This window comes from Aquarana catesbeiana, linkage group LG06 (assembly GCF_042186555.1).
Source record: "Aquarana catesbeiana isolate 2022-GZ linkage group LG06, ASM4218655v1, whole genome shotgun sequence".
Taxonomy (NCBI): Eukaryota; Metazoa; Chordata; class Amphibia; order Anura; family Ranidae; genus Aquarana; species Aquarana catesbeiana.
Genome location: NC_133329.1, coordinates 56,684,058 through 56,705,508, shown reverse-complemented (window position 1 = coordinate 56,705,508; position 21,451 = coordinate 56,684,058). Strand labels below are relative to the sequence as shown.

General features: G+C 40.7%; 1 protein-coding gene across 1 annotated transcript; it reads left to right on the top strand.

Annotated features, from left to right (window-relative positions):
• Positions 1-1,652: 1,652 nt before the first annotated feature.
• On the top strand, positions 1,653-5,821 carry LOC141147592 (zymogen granule membrane protein 16-like). The gene is made up of 3 exons (XM_073634820.1): positions 1,653-1,707; positions 3,385-3,517; positions 5,417-5,821. The coding sequence occupies exons 1-3, from the start codon at positions 1,653-1,655 to the stop codon at positions 5,745-5,747; spliced, it is 519 nt and encodes a 172-aa protein (XP_073490921.1). The 3' UTR covers positions 5,748-5,821.
• The last annotated feature ends 15,630 nt before the right edge of the window (positions 5,822-21,451 follow it).

Sequence of the window (21,451 nt, the reverse complement as noted above, 5' to 3'; positions counted from 1 at the left end):
GATATATGCTTAGGGGGTAAACATGCAGATTAATACTCGATTGTTTTGGAGTGAGGGACGTGTGCTGACACATACGTTTACATTTGCCAGTTACATTTACACTGTAATCAGTGCATTTTTATGGCACTGATCGCTGTATAAATGTCAATGGTCCCAAAAATGTGTCAAAAGTGTCCGATCTGTCCGCCGCAATGTCGCAGTCTTGCTAAAAATCGCAGATCACCACCATTACTAGTAAAAAATATATTGTAGGAATATGTGTGGGAAATGTTGCGCCAACTCTCATTGAGAGGGGGGAAGAAATGAAGCCGCCAACACAACAATCTGACTATTGTGAATATATAAGGAACAACAAAGTGTGGCGCTAGTAAGGTATTAGTGAAAAAGCAACAAAACACAGTATGTAGTGATAATATAAAAGGGGGGGTTGTTACCCTAATGTTGAACCCGTGATATTCTCAAAAAGTATAAATACAGAGGTATCTCCTCAGAAACAATGAAAAGTAAATAACTAGTGAAAAATAAATATAAGGAGTATTGAAGAATAAACTACATATAACTCATAATAATCAATCGTGATACAGTGAATCTATTGTGACTGAAGTGACCCAAATAATTAAATGACCTAAAAACTGGATCAAAATGAATATATTATGAATAACACACATAGATGTAGTATAGGTAAATTCAACAGTATGTGTCTATCAGACTCATTATGTAGTCCCAAATCCCTGAGTGTATCAGACAAATAAATATATGAAATATTAGTGTCCGTCACTGCAGAATGAGTTGGTCACGGTGTCTGTGTGGCACTGTAGGTGCTCCCGGTCCTCATATGTGTTAAACAGGGACTGTTAGGAACATCTCTGCATGTGGGGTAAGATCTTCTCTCAACATGACAATATAATCTCAGGCAGGTAAACATAAAATGTCCTTACCAGACAGGGTGGACTCACAGGCCGTTGGCGGTGAGTCAGAAAGGCTTGTACTGTGAAACGGTGTAGTAGATCAAACAGTAGAGTTGTTCGGATTTGGATCCTGCCGGTAGACTTGGCTAGAAGGAGCAGAAAAAAATCACCAGATGGTGTGTCCCTGAGTGGGTTGGACCGGACCCAGGTGTCCTTTCGAACCAGCTTCGATCATCAGCCAGATACCACCTCATCAACGACCATCCACATGAAGGGGCAAGGAACAAAAGAAAAACTTCCACATAGTGTAAATCCGTTTGAAGCATTAAGGAGTTGATTGGTATAAAGATTACAAAAAATTTTATCCAACAAATGATAAAAACTGGGCATTAAAAATTAGGCTCAAAATGGGCTGGATAGCGCAATAGGTAATGGTTAGGGTAAAACAAACAGATCTGACACGTTTCGTCCTCTAAGATTTCTGCTGGGGTATGAATTATGAAATTTATCATTTGTTGGATAAAATTTTTTGTAATCTTTATACCAATAAACTCCTTCACCATGGACTCAGCCCTGGGGTGAAGGGCTAGCCCGCCCCTGGCTCTGGAGGTGCTATCCTGCCTTTGGGGTGTCAGAGGTGGTAGTCCCAATGAAGGTCTGTATTGTATGAATTATGGTTTTGGTTTACAGTAATTTGTATTACTATAACACATAACTTCTAGGTGATAACTGAAAAAAGACAAGATGCTGACCATCCTGTGTGTGTGCTTCTCGCTGGGCTCCACAGCAGCATCAAAAAGTGAGTATGAGTTATTACAGCACCCTATAAATCTATTGTACTAGTAGATGATGATTGATGTTCATGATTGATTAATGATGATTGGCGATGATAATTTATTTCAACTATTTATCTAGTGCTGACATATTATTAGCCATCGCTTCACAAGGTACATAGAACCATTCGCCCTGTTTGGAATCAGTGTGGTCAGGTGCCAATTATTCTACTAGGGGGTGTTTGGATTGTGGGAGGAAGCAGAAATATTTGTAAGGAGCTAATTACAAATAAACAATGTACAAACTCCATGCAGATGGTGTACCCAGAAGAACCACATCAAACAAGTTCCCCTTCCACCTCAAACAGAACCCAGGGATAGAGGAATATAATAATAATTCATAAATTATTTAATTTAAATCAATCGAAAATAAATTAAAGGGTCACCCCAAGCAACAAATTAAATCAGAAGACTGGTAATGTTAACCAGGAGACAGAGCCACCATCCACTTTATTTGTTTAAAAATGTAGCTGGACCCTTGGTAAGGTAGCCCTCTCCCCTTCTTAGTCTCATACTCACCTGTCCCTATTTGAATGAAATAGCCGCTCTCCACATTATAGAAATTAACCAAAAATCCAGCAGGGATGGTGAGAATCCCCATAATAGGCACAGCAGGTGTACAGACCCGGGACCTCATCACAGGGATGGTAGTAACCCCTCATAATGGGCACAGCAGGTGTACAAAGCCAGGACCTCAACACAGGGATGGTGGGAACCCCTCATAATGGGCATGGCAGGTGTACAGACCTGGGAACTCAGCACAGGGATGGTGGGAACCCCTCATAATGGGCACATCAGGTATACAGACCTGGGAACTCAGCACAGGGATGGTGGGAACCTCTCATAATGGGCGCAGCAGGTGTACAGACCCAGGAACTCAGCACAGGGTTGGTGGAAACCCCTCATAATGGGCACAGCAGGTGTACAGACCCAGGAACTCAGCACAGGGATGGTGGGAAACCCTCATAATGGGCACGGCAGGTGTGCAGACCCAGGAACTCAGCACAGGGTTGGTGGAAACCCCTCATAATAGGCACAGCAGGTGTACAGACCCGGGAACTCAGCACAGGGATGGTGGGAACCCCTGATAATGGGCACGGCAGGTGTGCAGACCCAGGGACTCAGCACATGGATGGTGGGAACCCCTCACAATGGGCACAGCAGGTGTACAGACCCAGGGACTCAGCACATGGATGGTAGGAACCCCTTATAATAGGCACAGCAGGTGTGTAAGCATGGGGACTTATTGCAGGGATGGTGGGAACCCCTCATAATGAGCATGGTAAGGGTACAGAGCCAGGAAGTCACCAGCTAAGTCCCCCCCCGAGGAAACTATCAAGTGTTTTACTCTCCAGCAACCACCAAACACTAGAATTGGTGGACCGATTCTAGCAGGTCAGCTTTCCTTATGCATCTCTTCATGATGTGCTTAGTTTTAATTGTTTACATATCCCCTAAATCTCCAACCTCAAATATCAACATATTTGATTAAAACCACACTCATTTTGTTAAGACGTGCCTATTTTAAGTTGCTTTCACAGCAATCTCTCTGTACACTATATGTATACTCACATGCAATATACACATTTCCAGTAGGAGACACCTTCCTGTTTGATTGCTCTCCATTTTTTTCACCCTTGTAGTTCAGTCGCGGCTCTCTTCCTACACTGGGGAGTTTGGAGCTGGTGGAGGTACTATCTTCTCCTACTCTTCGGATCAACTGAACGGGCAAATAACAGGCATTCACGTCAGGGAGAACCCCAGCCATGTACTTGGGTAAGGACTTCACACTATCTCTTTTCTATCACATCAACATCTTCAGCACATTTCATGTACAAATCTGTAACGTAAATTGCCTAGGCTCAGCTGAGGTCATTAGTGTATTGCAGGCAGGAGGTAGCATTTCCTCAGTCTCCTCTCTCCCAGTGATCATACTGCAACATTGTAACTTTGTAGCAAGCGATAAGGTGAGAAATTACAGCAGGGGGTGATGTGTATGAGACATTTGTGAACACAGCCAAGAACTGCACATTCACCAGGATTAACATGATTGTGTCCTCTCTGAGCCAGCATCAGTGGTGGCTGGTGCTCAATATTTTGGGTGGAGGCGGCAAACAAACCTGCCCCCCACACACGTGGGAGACGGACATCAGCGATCAGTGGCCTTACCTTAGGAGGCCGATGCTGCTCCGCGCTCCAGCTTACTGAGGGAAGAGCCTGGGCCATTGCAGAGCAGTAAGTGGGTCCTGAGACCCAATTGGCTGGAAGTCCTAAGACTCACGGTCAATCGGGTCTCAGGACCTGCTTCCTGATTTGCTGGGAGGAGAAGCAGTAAAATGTTAGCGAATATTAATTTGCTAATGTCGCACAACTTTTTTGAAGCCAATTAGAGCCTCAAGCTCTAATCATGTGCTTAAAAAAAAAAACCCTTTGAAATCCATGTATCCAGTGCCCTGCATGTAGATTAGGGGCTGAGCGCATGGATTAGGGGGCGGCGCCCCTGCGGCCCTAATGGAGCGGCCATCACTGGCCATCATCTCCAGGAAGTAGATAGTGACCCTGGATAATGCTTGTACAAAAATAGCGCCAACCTCCTGGAGAGAAAAGCAGATGAAGGCATTGTCAGGGGGAGTACTGTGATCTCTGTGAGTGACATACTTGTAAGATACATTACTGAGCATGCATGGACTTAAAGCGGACGTCCACCCTAGAATAAAAAATTACATTAACATTCTCCAAAAAAATCTATAAAAAAAATTTGAAAAAAAACAATTTTTTTACTTACCAGAAACGCCTGTTGCTAGGCAGTCTTCCTAATCTGCCTATTCCGCGGAGCTGTTCGGTTACTTCCTCCCCTTCGGCGAGCTGCCCCATTGTCTTCTTGGACATGTGTGTGTCCCAGAAGACGACAGGGCCATTCACAAAGCGCCGCGCGACTTGCGCATGCGCATTAGGAAACGGGCAGTGAAGCCGCAAGGCTCCACTGCCTGTTTCCCTTATTTTGGATGGTGGCGCCGGCACCCGATCCGATGGACAGATTGGCCTCAGGGGGCTGACATCACGGGCTCGCTGGACAGGAAAGTGCCCTTAAAAGTCAGCAGCTATAATGTTTTTGTAGTTGCTGAAAAAAAAAAAAAAAGGCTGGAACACCGCTTTAACACAGAGGGCTCTGATTTCAGCCTTACATCACAACCCTTATACGGCGTACACACGAGCGGACTTTACGGCAGACTTGATCCGGCGGACCAGACTCCGTTGGATAATTCGATCGTGTGTGGGCTCCAGCGGACTTTCTTTCCCCAAAAGTTCGATGGACCTAGAAATGAAACATGTTTCAAATCTTTCCGACAGACTCGAGTCCGGTCAAAAAGTCAGCTCGTCTGTATGCTAGTCCGACGGACAAAAACCCAACACTAGGGCAGCTATTGGCTACTGGCTGTGAACTTCCTTATTTTAGTCCGGCTGTACATCATCACGTACGAATCCGTCGGACTTTGGTTGATCGTGTGTAGGCAAGTCCGTTCATTCGAAAGTCCGTCGTAAAGTCCGTCGTAAAGTCCGTCAAAGTCCACCGGACCTAGTCCATTGAAAAGTCCGCCCGTGTGTACGCGGCATTGGAAAAATTATAATACTGCTTAGTCTTTCTTCTCATCTCTTTATATCGTTTTTCTCCAGGATCCAGCTCCAATATGGTGGCATCTGGGCACCTTATTATGGAAGCTCCTCCGGTACTCTTTTTGAGGTCCTGCTGTACCGTGGTGAAAACATCACTCAGGTATCAGGGAAAGTTGCATGCTATGTAAATGAGCTGGTCTTCGTGACAAGCCGTGGAAGAATATTTAAATTTGGGCAACCATCAGGCACAAGCTTCAACGATTTTCCACTGTTCGAGGGGACTGTACTACGCTACATTAGTGGGCGATATACCACCTCAGTCCTGACCAGCATCGGCTTCCACTGGGGCAGCCAACCCGGCTGCTACTACTGTAAAGATGGCTCCAAGTGACCTCAAGAACTGAGGAGAGCCAACCAAACCAACCAGCCAGCCAGACTCTTGGCTTTTTTTTTACTTTCTACCTTTCCAGCGTTCCCTTATAATGAAATATTAAAGCTTTTAAATATTCCGCTGTGTCTAAAGAAGCTTGTTAAGTAGCTATTACTAAATGGGAATGTGATGTAATGTTGGTGCTGCGCTGTTATGCCCCGTACACACGGTCGGATTTTCCGATGGACAATGTCCGATCGGAGCGTGTTGTCGGAAATTCGACCGTGTGTGGGGGCGCCATCGGACATTTTCCATCGGATTTTCCGACACACAAAGTTGGACAGCAGGAGATAAAATTTTCCGACAACAAAATCCGATCGCGTCAATTCCGACCGTGTGTGGCCTGTTCCGACGCACAAAGTGCCACGCATGCTCAGAAGAAATTCCGAGACGGGACAGCTCATTCTGGTAAACTTAGCGTTCGCAATGGATACAGCACTTTCGTCACGCTGCAATGTTCAAAATGGTTTAATACAGCGCACTCTCTTCTTCTTTATAATGTGACAAGAATTAAGTAGTTTTGCTGCTCATATTCACACACACTTCTCACAAACTTTTATTTGTGTTTTTTTAGTGGGATTCCCTGAATATATTGTTATTAGTTGTCACATCTGAAATTTTTTTTTTTTTTTTTGTATTTTCAGCCTTTTTTTTCTTTAATGTTTGGATTTTTTCCAAGGCTGATCTTTGTTCAATGTTATTTTTATTTTTACTCCAGAATATTTTTCTGTGTGTTTTGTGTGTCAAGTTACCCCAACACCATTGATATCTTTTATTATTTAATCTCCAGGAGATTGTTTGGTGTTGGTGTCCCTTGTTCATTTCACATTGTATATTTGAAATGTACCTGAATCCTCATAAACCAACTGTCTTTTTTGAAGTAAAACATATAGGAGAGTAGAATTCAAAACAAAAATAATTTATTAAGGGCTCAGAACCAAACAAAGAGGAAGGCAACACTGGATCAACAGGAGAAATTAGTGAAGCCTGTGACCCCCACGGCAGACATCAATTCTTCAACATCAAAATTGGTGGCCTGAGGAGTCCATATCTAAGGGAGGGCAGTCTGGTCCGGGATTCGCAGAGATCTGGAAAGCAGCAGATGACATCTATGTTCCCAGGCTGTGGTACCACAAGAGGCTGCATTTTTTGGCCGACCAGACTGAACCCAGGGCAATCACTGTCTGGTCTTCCTTCCACACTTCCTTCCGGGCTGTGGCTGTGCAGTTGGAGATGTGGCAGGAGGAGGAGTAGGACCTGGAGGAGGAGGAGGACTGGGGGGACCTGGAGGAGGACTGGGGGGACCTGGAGGAGAGGGAGGAGGAGGAGGAGGACCGGCAGGAGGAGGAGGAGGACCATCCCAAAGGTGTGTCTGAGGTGTAATTTGGCCCCTCATACCTTTCTCCAGAGCCTCCGATATGAGGGCCTCACACATGGCTTTTTGGCCCTCCTCCATCCTCTGCATTTTATATGCAATGAAGGCAGCAATGTTCTCCTCCATGGTGTGGGGTGCTCCCAGGACCTCTGTAGCCCTCCAAAAGAATCCTATAGCAGCCTCCTCTAGGGCACTCCTCCTACTGCCACTTTCTCTTTTCAGGGGGGGTGGAGGGACCTGAAGATCAGCCAGCCGGCTCGGCCCGGCCACCTCCTGGCTGAGACTTCCCTGTGTATGAAAAAGGGACATGGTTTTAGTTTTTGCTTCATCAATCACAATCATAAATTACTACTCCCAACTAACATCTAGTTAACATCATTGATTGGACAAGCAGAAATATTTAGAGGAATGCTATACCTGGCTCAATCTGGGCTCCTCCACATGTGGCCTGGAAGGCCCAGGTTGGGCGTCAGAAGCCTCAGCCGGGGGGAAGGAAGCGTGGAAGGAAGACTTGAGAGGGATGGCCTGGGTTCAGTCTGGCCTGCCAGAAAGTGCAGCCTGTCGTAGTACAACATCCTGGGGACATAGATGTCATCTGCTGCTCCGGATCTCTGTGAATCCTGGACCTTCTTGCGCTCCCTTAGATATGTGCTCCTCAGGCAACCAATTAATATCTTTAAATAGGTGATGTCTGCCGTGGGGAATCACCTGCTTCACAATTTCACACAATTGCTCCAGTGCTGCCTTCCTCTTTGCTTGGTTCTTGAAATGGGGGTGTTTAATCTCCCACAGACAGGGCAGCTCCCTTAGCATATCTATGAATACTGACATGAAGTCATTGTCTTTCAGTAAGATATCCATGTTCACTGCAAGACACAACACAAGACAAAGCCTAATGTCAGACAAAACTCTCCTAATCTTGTTACAATATAGGCCTCAATCTAGAAGCAGTATAGGCACAAGTTTGTCTCTTACCTTCGTTCTTACGATCAGCGCGTCCAATGCTCCTTCCTCCGCTCACAGATCGTACGTAATACGCACGCGTGTTACGCTTTATACACACTGGGCATGCGTGTAACTCCGCCCGCCCCTGACGTTCTTTCTAGTCTATTCCCCGCCCCTTTTCGTTCGGCGCAGTGGGTGAAGAGCATGATGGCAGATTTAGAGCAGGTGTGTGCTAATTATAGCAACGAGGAGGAGGAGGAGGAAAGCCCGGATCCGGACACGTCCCGATCCAGAAGGAGACGTTTTAAGGCCACAAATATGTCCTTTGGGGAGATGTTGGAAATGGTCGACATCATGAGGAAGTCCGACTATGACGGAAAATATGGACCTTACCCCAACCCCAACATCCGAAAGGCCAAAATCATTGCTAAAGTGATCAAAAGCCTTCACAGGAATTTCAGGGTACGAAGATCTAAAGATCAGCTCAGGAAGCGGTGGTCGGGCCTGAAGTTGAGAGAGCCAGAGCAGTACCGAAAGATCCGGAGAGTGCTGCAAAAAAGTAAGTAGTTGTGCTGTGTTCCTATTCTTTCTGTCTTTATTCCGTTCGTTCTGCTCCATATGCTTTTATTAATTGTAACGTTTAAAAGGGCAACTTTAATGTTCATGGGCCCATTATTCGTTCGTATCTGTTATATTCCTAATATCTAAATTTTAATTGGCTTTATTAAAAAGAATATGCATTTTCCATATTTGTGTGAATGATAGGACTTTGAGCTAGTGATATCCAGATGACGACTCACTGACTGAAAATGCAGGTCAAGACCCTGTCAGAATTTGATGGATTTTATAAATAATATATGTATGGGTTGAAAATCTTCCTATGTAACCAATACTCTGTTTGATTTATGCGTTTATGTTTTAAGTGGTCTTATAGGCTCTCTCACATATATCCTGTTTCATGTTTAGAGGGTTGGTTAAAGTGAAACAGATGTTAAAGAGGCTTGTATATCTACTCTAGCCCCCGCTCTTAGGAAGGAGGAGAAAGGGGAGTGTATGGGAGGGATTTGTGTTTGGGCACGAATTTGAAAGACTGAGTTCATATAGACACAAGGAATCCAGTCTTCTGCCTCTGCACACACATCTTCTGCTTCCAAGCCACATATACCTATTCAAGACACAGCTCTCCTATGCACACAGAATTCCTTCCAGGACACAAGAAGTTAATCGGCCATCTTGAAGAGCTTATTCAAAGGGAAGCACATGGTCTAATGACTTTAAGAACTTTTTTCAGATCTTTGAAACAAATGAACTATATTTGAACATTTTTTGCCTATATGAAACAATACTAATTCTGAATATGAATGTACTATTTTTGTAAGTATTTTCCAAGTTTATGTGTGTACAATAAAACACACAGTTTGATTTAAGCTGAATCAAGCAGAAATAATTCCAAAATTCGTCTCACGAGAAATCATCATTATTGAAGGCTTTTTATACAATATTAAGCCATTTATTTCATTGGCGGACGCCAGCCAGTTTCAATCGTCAGAAGTTTTTGCCACTTATTCCGTTGAACAGAGGGGAAAAAAGTGAGGAACAGGAAAAAACTTTGCAATTATTGAAAGAACCTAGAAGAATCGTTCGATTTACGTTTTTGATGATTGTGTGAAGACCAGAGGATTTTGGATACAGAAGTCTTGACAGACGGTTTAATTAGAGTCCAGCGGAAAACGGAAAAGTTTTATATTCGGTGAGTACCAAAATATGGAATTTATAAATGTGTTAGCTGAAGAAAGTAATTTAGAATTTGAAGGTTTAGCCAGTCATTTTTCTGATGCTAAGTTATGGAAATCTATGTTTCAGCAATGCCTACAGGCAAATAATGAAATTGATAAAACTAGATTTTCATTAGCTAAATCTAAGAGAAAATTAAGCAATGTGATGAAATTAATTACAGTCTTCAATGCAATGGTTTTTGATATGCCAGGAAAACAAAGGCAAAGTGTAACAGAAATTGCACAAACACAGGAGAATTTACATATTGAAAAATTAATGATTGAAAAAGATGCATTAGAACATAAAATGAATGCATTATTGGAATCGGTTAAAGAAAAAGAAAGTTGTATTGCTTTTTTAACTCAGAAAGAAATTGAACAAGAGAATGTTATAAGTTTGCTTAAAACGCAATTATTGCAAGCTCAGTCTTCTGCACATGCTCAGTGTTTAGCTTATGAACACGTGACAAAGTCAGAGGCGAGGGATAATGATGCTGATTCTGGAGTTGACTCAGTGGAGTCATTTTAGGAGGTTAATATTTCCTCAGACAATGAAAGCGTGAAGTCTGTTGATTTGAATAATAGTAATATTCAACAGAAATGTAAATTTTCATCGCCATATACTCAAAGAAAGGTATACGCAAAAAAAAAACAACTCTTAAATGTTTAGTTTGCAAAAGAGAGGGTCACATAGCTAGGTTTTGTGTGATGGCTAATAATAATGATATACAAAAGAGGTTGTATTATCCGAAAACGATGCCAAGACGCTATGAAGTGTATTCTGTGCGCTGGTGTAGTAATTTGAGGTATAGAGGCCATAATAATCAAACTAATTTCCCTTTTAAGACCCAAATGCAAAGATTGCAAACTACAAATAGTCCATTAAGACAGGAAAGGTATCACTATGTATCATATAACACTGTGAAAAACAATAGGACAGAGATTTCATGTATCATATCATTCACAGTTTGCAGGTACAGTTTTTTCAGTTACAAAGTATTCTTCATTTGAATTATTGACAGGAAGAATTTACTTTGTCACTTGTTTCACAATGAACTATTGTTGGCAGTATACAGCAAGGATAGTTAGTGTCCCTCTGAAGTGTATTATACTGCAATGCTTGTGATTTGAGAAGGGATATTAGGATGTTATTTAAAGGTATTGAATGTCATTCAGGAAGGATATTTCTTTTTGGTATTTTGTGCTCCTTTTGCATAAGAGTGTATTGGTTATAGATGATACAGGACAATTTGAACAGAATTGTGTTACATGCAGTTACTTGTATGAAAAAAATGGTCCTTCCACACATTTTTAAGTTTGAGTTAAAAGATCATAATCTCTTATTTTACAATATTCCTTGTTTAGGAGATTACTAAGAGACAATTTGTATATATACTGATATGTAGTATTTGTTTTAGAAGTTTAAAGAAACTTGTATTGTATAAGTTAAATGGTTACTCACAGAGCTCATAGCCCCACCCTTAGGAATTTGAGAGTGATGTGACACCCACTTTTTTAAAAAGGAGGGGGGAATACTCATTGAGAGTCTGCATCTGTGGGACTACAAGACAAAAAAGAACCTTTCTGAATAAGAAAAGGAGGGGGTATGTTTTTTTGGGAGTAGAATGCCTGTAACAGAGTTTTTTGTCAGACATGCATTCCAGCAGATGTTGCAACAGACATTCACTCCAGTATACACAAGACATATACACAGTATGAGAATTGCTGTTATATCCACACACACATATCTTATTCTTGTAACATTTTGTTATTTTATTATTAAAACCAAAATTATCTTTTATTCAAGATAAACGGTTTATCAAGATTGATAATTAAGAATGGAAAGATTTATTTAAATCAAAAATTAGATGCTGTTAGCATAAGTTTATACAGAAAGAAAATGGTGATCAAAGAGTTGCCATGTGTAAGGTCACACCCAGAGATGGTGAGATACACGTCACAGGCAGAATTAAAGGTTCAGGAGAAGTGGACCATGGCAAAGTAATTGGGAAGGTCCATTTGACATCTTGGATGTTCAAGGGACAATGGTACTAGTTCAAGAATTTCTCAATTTAGTGAAAAAGCATGGATAAATAAAAATGTGGGTATAACAAATGTAATATTCTGAGATAAATGATGCTGCTTTTATTTTTCCTAGGAATGAATTATATTTCACTAACCTGGAGGAATCATGGATTCTAAAAAAGAAGAAAGATGACAGTTCAACAAAAGAAAGTGTTAAAGAGAGAAGATTTATCATCATCACAGGATTCATCTTTTTCCTAGTGACAATTTTATCTGTGGTAAAATATATCACAAACTGTTCCAGCTATGCAGAGGTTAGTTAACAGGATTGAAGAATTACACAACAAAATCATTACATTATTCAGAGACAAAAGAGATCTAGACACTGATATCAATATAGATGATAAAAGTGATAAAGACATTGATATTAATACAGAGGACAAGAGTTTGATCTTAATACAAATGACAGAATATAATTCTAGATATGTTGATATTAATACAGCTGAAGAATTTTATGGATATGTATTTGTAGGACAGGGATATGATTGCTGTATAGAATTATATTTCATTCATAGTAATAATGTTGAGGTAAACGTTAAAATAGAATCCAAAACAAATTTTGTTAAAATGCTGGGATCTTATAGGTTAAACAACAGAACCCGGAACTTTTGAATGTAATATATTGGGAAGGAGTTTTTGGTCAGTATTTGTAAAAGGTAACAATCTTTGAACATTTTTGAAGATAATGATAGTTTGCATTTGATATGTAAAACAAAAATATATGTACCTCAAGATTCATTGGTAACTTGGAAAAGGAACGATGAATTTTTGGGAAGTTTTCTTCACAGTTCTACTATGATAATTCATAAAGGAATTTATGGTAGTGTGAATTGGATCAATAATACATTTGTTTATCAACAAATGAGAGTATCTTTGAATGATACTGGTATATATGAATGTTGCATATCAATAGTAAATTATCCAATGAAATGTGCGAAGGCAAGTGTTGTTGTAAGGTCTCCTAGGAAAACTCCATGTGTTGGTAAGAAAAGTGTCTCAGCAAATCCATTTCAGATTAACCATTTCCAATCCAGAACTCTTTTGAGAGAGGGAAAGTTTGTCATTATATTGTGGAACTTTAATGTTTCAGAATGGAAAATTTCTACAAAGTTTCCACAATGTCAAGGACATTTGGTTAATATGGAATTGGGTATTGAAAGATGGTTTGGAATTAATAATAGAAATCATAACAGAAATAAGCGTGGTATTGTTGAAGGTATTTTAGGAGGGATTGGCACAATTGGGAGTATTACTAATAGTATGGACATTAATACTTTAAAGTCTGATCTTGAGACAGCTGGTTTAGTGGGTAGTAACGGGATTAAAATACAGAGAAATTTAAATGAAATTTTAGAAAATATGGTTATTAAAACAACTAATATAATGGGTCAATCTATTTTACATCTTCAAAATATTACTCTTGATTTAATGTTAAGTGAACAACATTCTCATATTGCCAGAGCATGTTTAGAGATCCAGACTGAATATTCCACTAATTTTAAAATAATTGCACAAGCATTTCAGAGTGGAATAACCCCTCCTGGCATTTTACAGAATTTACCCAGAGAATATGTATATGCTATAAATCATACAGATTTATGGGTAAATAAATGTATAGGATGTAAACAGGATGTTTGTTATAGTTCTTCTATGATTCCAATAGCAGGACAAGAACAAATTTTGGTTCCAATCACTGTCTTGGGATTACTCGTCAGCAATACACAATTATTGTATTATAAATTACAGTATACAGATTTTGCATTTAACAATGAAAATTCTGAATTAGAACAATTAGATTTGTCATCATGTTTACAATTTCAGTCTAAAGTTATATGTTTACCTAATCAAGATAAAAGTATTTTTCATTCTTGTTATCATAATCATACATTATGTTCAGCAAGAATAGAAAAAGTTGAAACAATTTCTGAATTAATTACTCGTGTAGATAAAAAGAAAGTTTGTTTCCAGATCATGTCAGATACAGAAAGGGTTAAAACTTTTTTCTCTTCTTGTACAAATACAGAAAACCTAAATCAAGGCTTGTATTGTATAGAAGGAGACATTGTAGCAATAAGTATTAATGGGTTTAGAACAAATTTAACAAATATGCTTATGAAAAATATAAGTGCTCTTCCCACACAATATAATATATCTCAGATAGATGAATTTCCTTGGGAAGAATGGGCAAATGTAATTCATAAGGATAAAGGTTTATTGATAGCTTTGGCTAAGGAACTTCAGAATGCAGAAATATTGTTTAAACATGAACAAGGTAATTTGCAAGAGATATCTCATCAATGGTCAGAATTTTCAGGAAGTAATTGGTGGAAAAAATTCAGTAACAGTGTATCAATTTGGGGAAAAACTTCAATAACCTCAGCAGCAGGAAATATTTTATCACATCCTATAGTTATTCTTTTTATTATTATTATGTTATTCATTATATTCCAGTTATGTTTGATGTTTAGAATGAAAAAATTATATTATCGAATTAGAAATGAAATCAAGAAAGGAGATGATTTATTGCAAAATAAACTTAAGAGAAAGATGGGTTTTGGTATTGCAGACTCGGTTGGTGATGGAAATACATTTGGAGTTATTGGATCAAAGTCAGTATGAATGGGACATGTATGTTATGAATGGATAAAATATGATTGTTATTCATATTTCAGAGGGGAATGTTATATTCTTAATATCTAAATTTTAATTGGCTTTATTAAAAAGAATATGCATTTTCCATATTTGTGTGAATGATAGGACTTTGAGCTAGTGATATCCAGATGACGACTCATTGACTGAAAATGCAGGTCAAGACCCTGTCAGAATTTGATGGATTTTGTAAATAATATATGTATGGGTTGAAAACCTTCCTATGTAACCAATACTCTGTTTGATTTATGCGTTTATGTTTTAAGTGGTCTTATAGGCTCTCTCATATATATCCTGTTTCATGTTTAGAGGGTTGGTTAAAGTGAAACAGATGTTAAAGAGGCTTGTATATCTACTCTAGCCCCCACTCTTAGGAAGGAGGAGAAAGGGGAGTGTATGGGAGGGATTTGTGTTTGGGCGCGAATTTGAAAGACTGAGTTCATATAGATACAAGGAATCCAGTCTTCTGCCTCTGCACACACATCTTCTGCTTCCAAGCCACATATACCTATTCAAGACACAGCTCTCCTATGCACACAGAATTCCTTCCAGGACACAAGAAGTTAATCGGCCATCTTGAAGAGTTTATTCAAAGGGAAGCACATGGTCTAATGACTTTAAGAACTTTTTTCAGATCTTTGAAACAAATGAACTATATTTGAACATTTTTTCCTATATGAAACAATACTAATTCTGAATATGAATGTACTATTTTTGTAAGTATTTTCCAAGTTTATGTGTGTACAATAAAACACACAGTTTGATTTAAGCAGACTCAAGCAGAAATAATTCCAAAATTCGTCTCACGAGAAATCATCATTATTGAAGGCTTTTTATACAATATTAAGCCATTTATTTCAGTATCAAACATTTTTCTTTCGGCCTCTAGAACACCATTGTTTAGGCTATATGCATTTTTACACATTTTTTTGGGCCTACTTGGATGCCAAATATTTGTTTGTGTAGATGGGTTTGTTACTAGAATGAAATGCCAACTAAATTGTGTGTAAGGAAGGGACACTAAGCAGCTGTTTTCACATCTGGACACTGGAGCACTAGTGTGGGACCCCAGAACACCATTTTTATTAGGGGGGCCACACAGGTGCTCCAGTGTATACTATAGGGGGGCTACATCTGTGAAGCTTGTACCAAACAGGTAAAGTATTGCAGCTTGACAAAGGCCAATAAAAAATATACATCTTGGAACTCGGCTAAAATAGACAATTGTACCCCACTTCCAGGCAATGTTTCCTATTTCTAGTTCTGCCATCAAATATCTGTGTGCTAATTATACCATTTTTGTTTTACATAGGGGAGAAAAGACTCGGAGGACACCCCTCATCCCAGGAGAACACAGACCCCCACCTATGGAAGAAGGTGAAATACCCCAAACCCAAGAAGAAGAGCAGGAGGAAGAAGAAGATGTGGTGGAGATTGGCACCACAACAGGTGAGTGTCTGCGACCACAGGCTCAGGTAAAAGAGATGGATGGTGGCAGATTTTTGAGACCTTTTTTTTTTTCTTTATCTCTTTTTAGGTGATCGTGATGTGAGGGATAGAGAACGCTTTACTTCTGAAAGTGCCCAGATCCTGATCGGGGAGATCATGGGGTGTAATTCCGAACTGCAAAACATCCAGCAAAAAATCAATGATGTGATTAAAAAAAATAATAACATCATTGATGTTTTGGGGCAAATTTAAACCCCACAAAATCACTTGTTTTATTGTGGTCCAATCTTTTAAAATTTTTTGCAATGTTTTGAAAAGCCAAATTTGGAGGATGCATACAGTGTGCCAACATGTGCTATCTGCCATCACGGGAGATCAATGGACGCGTTTTGGGGGTGCAACCCCTTCCTCAATTATAAAGTAGCATTGAGGAAGGGCTTGCTCCCCCAAAGCACGTCCCTTGATCCCCCCTGATGGCAGATAGCACATGTTGACATTCGTAAATTGGTGTGCATCTTCCAAATTTGGCTTTTCCAGGGGTGATTTCCCCCCATCTGAACGCTATATCAAACCCAGTTCCTAAATACTGATGTCTGATATAGCCTTCAGGTTTTACCTAATGTGAACTTTGTAAGTTCAAGTTTTTTGGCTTTCTTGTTGGTTTTACACAGGCCTGTTTTATCCGAAATGGATATTTCGATTTTTGACAATGCTACTGCAAAAATTGTTATACAACAAACATGTTGGTTTGTTTTAAAAACCTTTGGTAAATGCACATGTGATTGTGCAGGTATAAAAAAGTGGCTTACTCAAGAATGTGTGGATTATTGTCTCAACACTACAACACTTTTGGGGTGATGTAATTGCTGTTTTATGCAAAAATGGGGGTTATTTCCTAAGGACAAATCCACTTTACACTACAAGTGCAGGTTCAGTGCAGTTGCAAGTGCACTTGGAGTGAAATGTGTTTTTGCATGTAGGAAATACCAGCCAACAGTGCTTTGTATAATAAGTTTACACAATCACGACATTTTCTGGACTCCACACATTTCTGTCAGGGTCAGCTAAAACAAACACAAGCAGTAAATGTCCACAAAGAATTTCTTTTTTTTTTTTATTTGAAAAAGGCTTCACATATTGTCTGGCATATTGATAGCCCCCGCAAAGAACTCCAGGTAGCGTAACCGGACATCACGGGCACTCAGGGAGGGCAAGCCAGGACGGCCACTTTCAAGCGCCGTCAGTGTTGTTGAATGTAGGATTCCGGCCTCAGGCCCAACTGAGCCAGCATAGTTGGCAGAATGTTTTCTTAAAAAATTATGGAGAACACAGCACGCCAGTATTATATGGTTCTGTTTATACTCCGCCATATGGATGGGTGTCAGAAATAGTCGGAACCGGCTGGCCAGGATTCCAAATGTGTTCTCCACCACTCTTCGGGCTCTGGCCAGCCGGTAATTAAAAACCCTCTGTTCCGGGGTGAGGGTCCTCATCGGGAATGGCAGCATCAGGTGGTCCCCCAGCGCAAACGCTTCATCAGCAACGAACACAAATGGGAGACCTTCCACATTGTCCTCTGGAGTTGGCAAGTCCAAGCTGCCATTCTGGAGACGCCTGTAGAACTCCGTCTGGGCGATCACTCCACCATCGGACATCCGGCCATTCTTCCCCACGTCCACATACAAGAAGTCGTAATTAGCCGACACCACCGCCAACATCACTATACTATTAAACCCCTTGTAATTATAATAGTACGACCCCGAGTTGGGTGGTGGGACGATGTGGACGTGTTTCCCATCAATTGCCCCTCCGCAGTTAGGAAAGTCCCACCACTGGGCAAAGTGGGAGGCCACAGTCTGCCATTCCTGTGGCGTGGAAGGAAACTGTTGAGGAAAAAACAATAAACATTACTATTTTTTCACAGAAACATGGCAAGCAGATTATACACAAACATTATGGGGCAACCTCCAGATAGCATTTATTAAGGGGAATTTAACAACGCCAAAGTATAAGGTACACCTATCATATTCCCCCTCCCCCCCTCTCATGGGCCATTTCTAACATTGTAGGGGGGGAACTCTTGGACAGGTAACCCTCTTCACTTCATTGAGAGATGAATGCCTAAATAATGGGTATTACTTGGAACAGCCCCTCCTTAGTTACACTATTGGCAGCCCACTGGACAGGTAAGAAGTGTCATAATACAAAGATATAAATACACACTGTACACATTTGAGGACATTTGGACATTCTGCTATTACAAAAACTTTAAACAGTACCATTGAAAAGTATCCAGGCAGGCCCTTGCACTACATGCTTTGGGGAATTCATTCATAAATCTGAGCACTAAAGAGGTGGGTATAGTGTGTATGGGTTTGGCAAAGTCAGCAGATAGATGATTGAGGATAGATAGAGAATTGGAATCAGCTGACTTAGCAGTTGGGGGAGGGAGGGTTACTAAAAATTATTTGGGGACACCACAAAAAAAAGCCTCTGCCACTCTGCCTGAATTTAAATCAAAAATAACATTACCAAACATTTTAGGGGGTGCTTGGGGTAAAGCACTACTATGGAGCTGATAAAATACATTGTTAAGTGACTACATGAGGTGAATATAGGGCAGGAGACACCATGCTGGGGAGGTTAGTGAAGGGCAAATATGTATGAAGGACCGAAAATAATAATTACATAAAAATCCAGCATGCATGAGGACAAAGGGGACATTCACAGCATATTACAATCATGGTAATTAGGGAATGAGGAGAGAAATAAAATATATTATCAAACATTCAATACAATAAAATGTGATATAAAAGGTTAAAAATCTTACCTTCATATATTCCTTCTGCAGGACCTGTATGATGGCAGAACAGGTCTCTGGGATAATGATCCCCAGAGCCTGGGGGGAGATGCCTGTCGAGAACTTTAAGTCCTGCAGACTTCTCCCTGTGGCCAAATACTGCAAGGTAGCGACCAACCTCTGCTCCGGAGTGATGGCTTGCCTCATGCAGGTATCCTGCCTGCTGATATAGGGGGTCAGCGAAGCCAACAAACGGTGAAACACGGGGTCCGTCATCCTGAGAAAGTTCCTGAAATCATCAGGATTATTCTCACGGATCTCACGGAGCAAAGGCATATGAGAGAACTGGTCACGCTGAAGCAACCAATTCTTGGTCCATGAACTCCTCCCCACCCTGTTCATGGACTGGACTTATGTCAAGGTCAGGACCCCAACACCAAGCCCCCGCACAGCACGAACTCTACGAGGAGTACGCATACGAAACATGGCTAGAAAACGGTCGGCTACTCAGAACGTAGTAACAGAACGCACTGAAGAACAGCAAGGCCTGTGAAGAGCGACCTGAAAAACAGCAACGAGCAGGCAAGATCACACAGGAAACTCTGATACGAACTGACTGCACGCACTGAAGAGCAGATACAAACCCACAAGCACAAACTGAACGGCAGAAAACGATCTGAAAGCCACGAGTCTGAAAAAGCGCGAATCGTCTCTCACCAAACTTTTACTAACACGAGATTAGCAAAAGGAGCCCAAAGGGTGCCGCGCTTGGTTCTGAACCGGCCTTTTCTAGTCTCGTCGTACGTGGTGTACGTGACCGCGTGGTTGGCGATCGGAAATTCCGACAACTTTGTGCGACCGTGTGTAGGCAAAACAAGTTTGAGCCAACATCCGTCGGAAAAAATCCTAGGATTTTGTTGTCGGGAAGGTCCGAACAAAGTCCGACCGTGTGTACGCCCTATTAGAGTGATGGAAGTATACTTAATCAATAAATAAAGGATATTTCACAAATTATAAAAAACAAATGATGCATGTGCCAAAGTGAAATGTTATTCACTAAAATGAATCGCCCAGAGTGAAGTATATCCAAAACGTGCAAATGATCAAATAAATGTTTTAAAACAAAGATATTTCATAGATATTTATTCACATTGCACATAGGTTGGACGTGTCTTTTTTCGACCTCACCTACTATGTAAAAATGTAACATTATAATAGTGGCTAGTATGTGCATAAGTGCCTGTAACTAATCAAGATACAAAATTGTGCAACTTAAATTCATACGTTGATACAATTAGGAATTGAGGCTGGGTATAAGGTTGGTTGATTAAGGAAGTATGTGTGCCTTATTATTAATTACCTGAGTGCCTTTCCCAGCCTTACCTAGTTACACATTTACACATACTCACTTTATATATGCTACTTATCATTATATTTTTTTTTGTTGTCACTCATTGTTTGATTATTTCAGTTATGATTTGATACACTTATCACATGCCCACCTTGTTACCACACCCACTAGTGGGACACATATATATATACAATTAGTAAGGTTGAATAAAGACACCAGTCCAACCTGAGTGAGTACACACTCACATCAGTCCCTACCCTCAAGGAGCCCACAATCCAAGGTCCACAACTCATATTCATATACTAGGGCCAATTTTTGGACTGAAGCCAATTAACCTACCAGCATGTCTTTGGAGTGTGGGAGGAAACCGGAGGATACCCACGCAGGCACAGGGAGAACATGCAAACTCCAGGCAGGTAGTGTCGTGGTTGGGATTTGAACCAGCGATGCTTTTTACTGCTAGGTGAGACTGCTACCCACTACACCACTGTGCCGCCCAGTTGGTTCATAAGCTTAGCACCTGCATATTTTTCATACCCTTTTGGTATTTACTCAGTGGCTATAGGGTAGCGACAATCACCTAATTTTTTATACTTTGGATATCCATGCCTTTATGAGTCGGTGTCGCTGACATCCGGGTCCACCGGTTCCAGTAAAAGTGTTTAATCTCATATACTTAGCGGGGACTCACCATCCTGGATGTTTCCTATTTCAGCCATCTCATTCTACTTGTTTGGAGATTATCACTTCATAGTTGTGGACTCCCATCCCATTTTCCTTTTTAGGACTGGATTCATTTTATGAAACTTATTTTCACATCATTTATCCCACAATGATGGACTTCATCACTATATTAGATGTATACTAGAGTTTTTTTCACTTCACTGTGTTATCTTTTCTTAGCGCTACATTTCACTTACTTTACTACAGCACATTCTGACACTTGCCTGAGTCACTTGCTTGCAGATCCAGGCCGGGGTCCCAAGAGCACGATCACAGCCCAGCACAAGCTTTATATTACCTCTCCCAGCATTCCCCTCTCCTACTCCAGGCGGCTAGTATTTGTAGTCTATTACAGTCCAGCCTGAGTGTGAAACCTGAGTCCTGGGACTACAGCTCCCAAGATGCTTTACTTTTCTCCCTGGTGTTGATCACTATGCTGGCAAGATGTGTTAACATAGAGTTTTAGCTCAGCACTAGTGGGAAGCAGTCTTACTGCAGCAATGCTGCAGAGTG

Excerpts from the sequence above, each read along its gene's own strand:
- LOC141147592 (XM_073634820.1), top strand. The coding sequence starts at position 1,653 with ATGCTGACCATCCTGTGTGTGTGCTTCTCGCTGGGCTCCACAGCAGCA. Across the intron at positions 1,708-3,384 it reads CTCCACAGCAGCATCAAAAA|TTCAGTCGCGGCTCTCTTCC; the intron begins GTGAGTATGAGT and ends TCACCCTTGTAG. Across the intron at positions 3,518-5,416 it reads AACCCCAGCCATGTACTTGG|GATCCAGCTCCAATATGGTG; the intron begins GTAAGGACTTCA and ends GTTTTTCTCCAG.